Raw genomic sequence first — 9,569 nt, 5'->3', positions numbered from 1 at the left:
AGATTGTGGACATGATAGAGATGGTCAAAGGCTAAGGACACAGCTGACACCAGAGGATTCTCACACAGCCATGAATGTGTACAATGTTCTGTGTAGGAGGGAGGGGAGGGAGGTCAGTGCGGTTTTCCCAGTACACACACCGAGGTGTGTGTGTCCTTGAGAATGGCTGCTGCTCGCCCCCCTCCCTCACAGAAAACAACAAAGAGCCCAGCTATTGTCATTTCCCTCAGAGATGGAGCTGCAGAGAGAGCCCAAATTGCACAGTAGAAATGTACCTCTGCTTCCGTGCACTCCAGCCTCACGCGTGCTGCAGAATTCAGCTCAAGGTGGCCCTGCCATATCCATATTCACCTCTACAAGGCTGCCCACACCCCCTCTCCGACACCCGCCTATTCAGAAAGAGGCATACACCACCTGACCTCCTCGCATACTAAATCTATTGGAGAGGAGAAGGCAGGGGGAGGATCTAAAAAAAGCTCTGAAGTTAGCCTGTGTGTTACCCCAGCGCTGCAGGGGGTTTTACAGTGCAGAGTGTACCAGGCTGGCTGCTGGCTGGCGGGGACATTGTTAATTTTTCCGGATTCTCCCCGGGACAACAATTTCCCAGGACAACAGTCAGTTTCCCGTGAATGTCCTGGGAAATCTGTGACTGTTGGCAACTATGTTGTTAGGAATGGGCTGTAATGTATTTTCCTAGAGTCTATGGATACCTTCCCTCTTTCATTAGCAAATAAAATATCTATTTCTAAATTTCAGAAATGTCACTTTAACTTCATTATTTCTAAGATTATAAATTATTGGGTTCAACATTGAAGGTACAATTACATAAAAGATGGCAATCACTTTATCTGTTCCTGGTATTGAACTTGATCTAGGTTTCATGTAGGCAGCCATAGCTGAACCATAAAATATTGCAACAACTATCATATGAGACCCACATGTAGAAAAGGCTTTCCTTCGACCTCTTGATGATGTAATTTTAATGATACTTAACATTATTTTAATATATGACACTGCAATAAATGTGACAGGAGTCATAAGAATGATCACACCCACCACAAAAATAATAAATTCCACTAATATAATATTTTCACATGACAGAGATAGGATTTCTGGTACTTCACATAGAAAATGATTAATTATATTGTTCCCACAAAGATCTACATTCAGCGTAAGAGCAGTGTGAGTGATAGAAAGAAGAAACCCACATAGCCATGTTCCAGTAGCTATTCTGACACAGACCATCTTACTCATGATAGTAATGTAATGTAATGGATAACATATAGCTACAAAACGATCATATGCCATAATAGCTAGCAGAATACACTCAGTTTCTCCAAAGGACAGAGATATGTACATCTGTGTTGCACACTCTGCATAGGAGATTACATTTCTCACTGACATCAGATCCCTCAGCATCCTTGGTATAGTTGAAGTTGAATAAAAGAGATCCAGAAAAGAAAGATTTGAAAGAAAGAAATACATAGGTGTATGAAGACTAGTGTCTGTTACAATTAGAATAATAAAAAGTATGTTTCCAATCAAGACGATCATATACCCAAACAGAAAGAAAAGAAAAAGAAACGCTTTAATTTTTGGATCACTGGAAAGTCCAAGAAGAATAAATTCCACAACCACCGTGACGTTTCTCACAGTCATTCTTCAAAATATAATTTAAAATGTATAACTATGCGCACATTATGAAAATTCCTTGCACATGACCGTAACAAAAAAGCATTTCAGTTTTTTTTATACATACACAGATATGTCCAGTCAGTTGACAATAAAACACTTCATGAATCAGTTACTGCAGCTCCTGTTCTCTTACTATATGGTTTGTTTCCTAAAGTGATTGCAAAAATATAGACTGATTGCATTGATTTATTTGATAACTTTTAAAAATTCTATTACCAGCGATGCTTCGCAACTTTGCAAAATGCTGTCAATCTAACACTGGGAGTTGACTTACAGGAGTGAAGAGCAAAGAACTTATCAGTAAGGTGCTGCTCTTTCTAAGGCCCCATTCAGGCCTGTGTGTATTATGTGTGCTTTAGGTGTGGTGCGTTAGAAAAAGTCCTGCATACTGCATCTTTGGTACGCTTCCATGAAAATGTGCATTCTATATTCTACAATCAATAGTAAGTTGTCTAAATTGTATTTAAAAACTGCCTGCAATGCATTGTACCCAAAAATGGAGATGTGAACTGGCTGTTAGTGAGCTAGTTTGCTGATTGAGATGTGTTGCATGACTGCAGTGAAGTTTTCAAAAACACTACTGTACAGACTGTTTAAAGGAATATCAGATTTGGCAGTATAGAAGAAACCTGAAAAATACAAACTGATACTTCTCACACTCCCTGGAATCAGAGACCACCTTGCGTTTATAAAAGTCAATATGCATTTACCAATCAAAAAATGTAGAATGCTCTTCTGCATCAAAAATATCCTCTAAGTGGTGTATTCATACAAGAGAAAAATACTCCAGCAGTGCAATAAAGTTTTTTAACAAAATCAACTTGTCCAAATATAAAAGTAAGCTTACATAAAAACGCTATTACTCAGATCTGACCAGCAGTGCGTGACGGGCTACTTTGTTTTACATTGATTGTGAAGGATTATAGACAGTTTATCAGTCTTTATTGCAAGATGCAAACATTATTGCGACTAGCAGGGATATTTTTTTCTAACTCATATATTAAATCAACACAAGAAATAGGAACACCTTAGTAAATTAAGTAATATATAAATTAAGCAAAATATTTATAGTAAATTAAAATTTAGTGAAATAAAACGTTGTAAAAATAAAAATTAATTTTTCAGAAAAATGTGCTGCAAAAAATTAAAAACTGCATCATAAACATAGTTCAGCTTTGATGGAAACTGTGAAGGTGCATATCAGATATGCTGCTTTTCAAAGAGCTCCTAATAATGCAGATATGCATTCCTAAATGTGATGTTATACTTTAGGGTGTGTGTCCCAAATGTATTACTGTTCTTCATTATTTAAAATACAAGCAATTATTATCCATATTTAGCAATCACGTAATGCATTATCACTAAATGTTTGATGAAGTTGGCAATGTAAGCATAAACAAGACCTTTAACCACTTGACCTCAGGAAGACTTACTCCCTTTCGTGACCAGGCCATTTTTTGCGATACAGCACTGTGTTACTTGCCTGGTCAAGCGGCACTGTAACCTAACAAAGCGTATGTCCTTTTTTCCCCACAAATAGAGCTTGGTTGTATTTGATCACCACTACATTTTTTCTTTCCGCTAGAAACAAAAAAAGACCGACAATTTAAAAAAACAAAAAATACAAACATTATTTTTTACTTTCTGCTATAAAAATATGCAATGAAAAAATTAAAAATCAGCCAATGTGAGAGACTAGTATGGGGTTTGCACCTATGATATGGGCAGATATGACCTTTATTATTTAGTTGACTCTTACCAAGTTACAACCCATCTCGATACTGTAAATGCCTCCCATAGCACTGTAAAATGTGTACTTGCTGTGTTACTATGTATTATTGTTGTATACCTGTTCGTACTCAATAAAAACAATTGAAAATAATAAAAACATTTAAAAATCTAATTTCATGGTAAATTTAGGCCAATATGTACTCTGCTACATGTTTTTGGTTAAAATAATCCCATTATGTGTATATTGATTGGTTTGCGCAAAAGTTATAGCATCTACAAACTACAGGATATATACTGGAATTTTTATTTCTTTTTACTACTAATTGTAGTGATCAGCGACTTAGTGGCAGACATTTGGACAGAAACTGACACTTTTGACACTTTTTGGGAACCATTGACACTAATACAGTAATCAGTATGCACTGTCATTGTACTAATGACACTGACTGGGAAGGGGTTAAACATCTAGGGCAATTAATGGGTTAAATGTGTGCCAAGCCAGTGTTTTGGTGTACTATGTTAGGTGCTTGTATTAGGGGAAGTAATGGATTGACATCTGCTGTGTTTAATCACAGCACAGTGGGGTCGCTGGCATTGGCGCGCGTGCGCCCCCTACCCGTAAGTGTTAGATTACATACTAGGTACATGATCTGGCACAGCAAAGCCACCTTGCCACCATATATCTATGTTATATGGTCAGCAAGCGGTTCATGATAATAAATAGTCATGCAACAGAGTGCCCCATTGCATGCCTGTCCCAGCGGTTGGTGCAGGGCACTTTCTTTTTATTATCTACAATCTTCTAGACACTTACAATCCCCTGGGGCTCCCATCAGCAGCCCGTCTCCTGGACAAGCTCTGGTGATATAAGCTGCAGCTCCTGCCACCTTCACTTGATCAGTAGGACTGTGCCTGATAGAGCAGTTGTAACTAAACTAGCTGTGAACAGGTAAGGGCCCAACTACATCAGAGTCGCTCTATAGGCCACTGGAGAGCACAAGAGCTTGCAGCATCAACCCAAGCCCCAGTCATGTTGATGGATACTAGCCAGAAGGACCATTTGGGTGGTGTTGTTCTCAGCTTTCTTGTCTGCTTTTGAAGAGACTATAACAGCCAGACCTGTGCGCAGCCAGTTCTTTTCCTCAACTCATAAAATAAAGGTAAGGAACTTCTACCTTGGAATGTGAGAAAATCCTCTATGTCTGTCGGGTGCATGATGAGCAGTTGCAAACACAATTAGTAAAAAAAGACGATCCGCAAACCCAATACATGCTCTTAAATATCATCAAATGTATTGACACTTTATAAAAGACACTTGTGGTACAGCAGATGTTAATGCTTTTTAGCCATGTTGGCCTTGTTCACATCTGCTGTACCGCAAGTGTCTTTTATGGAGTATCAATAAATGCATGTGTGAAGTTGAAGATTATTTTAATCTAATTCTTGTCCTTAGCTACCTGGGTCACCCTCCGAAGATGGTCCACTGATAAAAGTGGGAGACATTTGGCCTCCTTATCCCCATGACTGCAAGTATTTGTTTATCCTACTGATTGCCTTGCACTGTCCTAGTGCTTTGTTCAGCTAACCCAGGGGTGGGGAATTAATTTTCCCAAGGGACCACATGAAATACTGGGACTGTTGTAGAAGGTCTGAACCTAATTCTACTTCATAATAATTTTAGACCTGGGAAGGTCCATAAGTAGGTAAACATACAGAAAGCAAACACCTGGCGCTAGGTAGGTACAAAGGTAGTAATAGGTACAACTGTCCATGAAACCGGTAATTTTCAGACGTCTCCTAGGAAACAATCTCTCACCAGAACCAAGCCTCCCCGCTGTACCAATCAGGCTCTCTCCTTCCAGGAAGCTGACATGCTCAGAGAGGCACGCTGACAGTAGAGGCATCAAGGGCTAGTTACGGACAGACAAAGGTCCGAATGTGGCCCTGAGGTCGCAATTTACCCAGGTCTGAACTAACCGATAGTGCAGTGGCGGCTGGGGATCCATGGGCCGGGGAGGGCGGCACCATGCCCCCCTGGACCACACCATCTCGCTCGCTCGCACACCATACCATCCCCCCTGTTGCTGGCTCACTCACCCTGGACTGAAGTGGAGAGCAGGCGACAGCGGCTTCCACTGTGTCTCCTCCCTCCTCCCTCTCCTTGGCCAATAGCATTGCCTCTCCTTTCGGCCAATCAGGAAATGGGCCTCAGAATTGCCTGGGAGGAGGATCCGTGTGATAACAGCAAATATTAATTCGCTATTGTCACACAACTGAGTGGGCTCCACCCTTTTTTGAAGCCTATTAGAGCCTCTGCCTCTAATCACGTGCTTAAAAAAAAAATTAAAAAACCCATTGGAATCTATGCGTCCGGTGACCTGCATATAGATTAGGGGGCCGGAGAAATGGATAGGGGGGGGGGCGGCGCCCCTGCGCCCCCAATGCACCAGCCGCCACTGCTAATTTGGATCTACTAACAATCTATGCTCCCACATTTCAATAAGATTGCACCTCTGTAGCTTTTTTAGGGTATAACTAAGGAAGTGGCCATTATTACCCTGCCATATGTTTGCAGGAGATCCAATCCAAACTATTTGTGAATCACACAGGAACTCACAACTCATTCCTGTGTAATTCCTGGTGTGAACCGACCCTAAAACATAACTGGATATTGACATTATAGGTAATAACACCAGAAATTGTCAAAGGAACATCTGATTGCCTTATGTGTGATCACCAAGGATTTTTTTCCCCCCACGTTAGAGCAAAATTGGACCATTCTTTATAGGTTTTTTTTCCTTCCTCTGTGTTTCCACTGTAGGAACAGGTTTCTGTATATGGTGGTTTTCTGCTTATTTAGGAAACAGAAAGGGCAATTAGGACTTTGAATACCCCTCCAAAGTATACACAAGTACAAAAGTATATATAAAAATGCAAAATATTTTATGAGTTATTTCACAATAAAAATGTGTTAAAACATACAAAATATGAAAAATGTGCTTACATATTGATTCTACCAAATATAGCCACCATGGAGTTGCATGGTACATGATCGAAATACAGGATAGAAGTCTACGTGTTTCACGGGAGTGCCGCTTCTTCGGGACTCTTTCTGTGTATTTACTCTATTTTTTTATTTTGTAACTTGATGTGGTGCCTTGTTTACCACACAGGGATGCCTAACATGGATTTACTTGTTTTTGAAGACATGCCTTTTTTCTGTTGTATGGGTCTCAGTCCCTTTTAAGTTGACATTCCACAGTAGTAATAATGCAATTGCTGAAGCTGGATTCTTTTCATCTGTATAGTTGTCTTTGTATAGCATTCAATAATTACTGATTAGATGCTGAGCATTGCAATATAGTAAGTCTACTGTATACACAGTACATATAGTGGTCCTTTTTTTACTATTTGTCTATGAAGTTACCATGGTATTTTATTCTATATATTTTATAATAAACTATTTTTTTATGTGGCACAGTTCTAATGCTCATTTTTCCATTTTTTGCTGTAGTGTGAATTTGTTTTGGGTTTGATTAGTTTTGAGAATTGGTCTGTTAAAATCCTTTATACAGATTCTTTGAGATTACATTTGTATGTGTAATATACCAGGCACTCCAGACCCAGGTAATGGTTAGAAGGCCCTAATGTTTGCTTTTGTCAAACAAATAATTTATACAAAAGATAGCAATTTTTAGCAAAAGAAAAGTGTCATGAAAAGATGCCAGTCTGCGCATACCCAAGGCCTGCAACCTGGGAGCCATTCTGCAGCAAAGTCCATAACTCCTTGCAGGGTGTACTTGTAAATAGCACATGGCTTCTTAGTCTTTGGGCCTTAAGTCTTGGGAAAATTGGCTATGGCAGCACAGGACTAAATGTGGAGATGCAAGGCAACAATAACAGGGCCAAGTGCTGAGACTGAATGCAAGGGAGGGAGAATGAAGAGAAGTGCCAGGATGCATGATAATGGCAGCAGTGCCACCAACAGTGAAAATAGGAGGGAAAAGTGTTTAGTATTTAAAAAAAATATATATACTGTATATTGAAAATATAAGTAACATCCGCAGTGAGAGTTCTTCTGTGATCCAAGCCTAAATCATTTTAATACATGTGAGCTTCATAGTCACAAATCTTCCTGCTGTGCTGAAGGCACTCTTTGACATGACACACTGGCAGGGCAGGCCAGTACCTTGAGTGCATATTGGGCCAGCTTCAGCCTATGGTACATCTTCTACAGCCAGTACTTCATGGTATTATTGGTTTGCTACGAAGTGTTTAAGTTGCAAACCTGCCATTTCTGCATGTGTTTGCTTGAAACAGGCAGAAACACCATTATTAGGAGAAATAATTTGAAACATTTTTTGTTTTTGTTTTTGTTTTTAAACATTTTCAATTTGAAATGGCAAAGAGTTTAGAAATGTAAAACCTTTAAATAATGTTTAATATTAATAAAACACATAAAAATGTTAATGGCAGATTGGAATATGTCAATGCTGGACCACCCAGGTCATGAAATGGAGGAAGGAGGCTATTTTCAGCAGCTGGTATAGAATGAGTTGAAATGCCAAGCAGCATTGGGTAATGGAGTTGTTTGGGGATTTTTTTCTTCCGCTCCAGTAAATGGGGGAAGTAGGAGGATACTGTATACCTTTACTCAAACTCCAATAGCTTCTACATGTATATAATCCATCAGATGCTAAAGGGGTGTGACCACATGTTAGCCTCTTGCCCTCTCTGCGCCTTGACATTTCTTATATAGCCTGGGTATGTCACCTTTTGGCACCACCCCCTTTTGACGGTTCCACTTAAAATCCATACCAGACATGAAAGGCCTGGTATGGACTGGACTGGGGGGGGGACCCCGCGCCATAAATTTTGCTGTAGCATGTTTTATGCAAGCTACAGATGCACCACTGTACAGGCACATTAAGGGGACCCCCAGGCACAACATTTAAAATTATTTTTAGTTTTTATTATTGCACGTTGAGCATAATTAAAATCCCTACTCCTGAAAAAACAAATTATTTTTTATTATTTTTCTTGATACATGTCCCCCAAGGCAGTACCTGGACCTCCATACCCCTGTTATGGCCAATTACTTGCATATAAGCCTTCAAAATAGGCACTTTGATTTTTCATGGTCGGCTCCCATAGACTTCAACGTGGTTTGTTCGCTGTTTGGGTTAGAACATTTCCCCTGTTCAGGAGTTCTGCTGCGAACCGAACAGGGGGGTGTTCGGCCCATTCCTAGTATCAAATAGTATGTAAGAGAAAAAAGGGCCATTCTACCCAGACTGCAGTTTGTTTTTACATGTTTGAACCTTAGCTTCCAGCTTTGCCTATCTGGTGAGGAAATTATCGGTGTTTCTACTTTCTCTATTTTTATTTTTTTAAATGACAGGCAATGACTATGAAAGTTGTGACAAATGCTACAGCAAGGTGCAGAAGACTTTGATGTATGTACCGAGTCTCTATCAAGTTGTTTAAAAATCTACTAATTTACAGTATCTCATAAAAGTGAGTAAATATTTTATTTTATTTTCACAATGACAACACTGAAGAAATGACACTTTGCTACAATGTAAAGTAGTGAGTGTACAGCTTGTAGAACAGTGTAAATGTGGTGTCCCCTCAAAATAACTCAACACATAGCCATTAATGTCTAAACCGCTGGCAACAAAATTGAGTATACCCTTAAGTAAAAAGTGTCAATATTTTGTGTGGTCATCATTATTTTCCAGCACTGCCTTAACCCTCTTGGGAATAGAGTTCACCAGAGCTTCACAGGTTGCCACTAGAGTCCTCTTGCACTTCTAGATTGATGACATCACGGAGCTGGTGGATGTTTGAGACCTTGCGGTCATCCACCTTCCATTTGAGGATGCCCCACAGATGCTCAATAGGGTTTAGGTCTGGAGACATGCTTGGCCAGTCCATCACCTTTACCCTCAGCTTCTTTAGCAAGGCAGTGGTTGTCTTGGAGGTGTGCTTGGGGTCATTATCATGTTGGAATCCTGCCCTGCAGCCCAGTCTCTGATGGGAGGGGATCATGCTCTGCTTCGGTATTTCACAGTACATGTTGGCATTCATGGTTCACTTAATGAACTGTAGCTCCCCAGTGCCGGCAGCACTCATGCAGCCCC

General features: G+C 40.0%; 1 protein-coding gene across 1 annotated transcript; it reads right to left on the bottom strand.

The window, feature by feature from the left end:
- Positions 1 to 723: 723 nt before the first annotated feature.
- On the bottom strand, positions 724 to 1,659 carry LOC309558711 (olfactory receptor 5AR1-like; the record flags this gene model as incomplete). The annotated part of the gene is made up of 1 exon (XM_082261765.1): positions 724 to 1,659. The coding sequence occupies one exon, from the start codon at positions 1,657 to 1,659 to the stop codon at positions 724 to 726; it is 936 nt and encodes a 311-aa protein (XP_082117891.1).
- Positions 1,660 to 9,569: the final 7,910 nt, after the last annotated feature.

Source organism: Pelophylax lessonae (assembly GCF_965119305.1).
Source record: "Pelophylax lessonae genome assembly, chromosome: 6".
NCBI classification, from domain to species: domain Eukaryota; kingdom Metazoa; phylum Chordata; class Amphibia; order Anura; family Ranidae; genus Pelophylax; species Pelophylax lessonae.
Note: the sequence above shows the minus strand (reverse complement) of the source record. Positions and strands in the feature narration are given on the sequence as shown.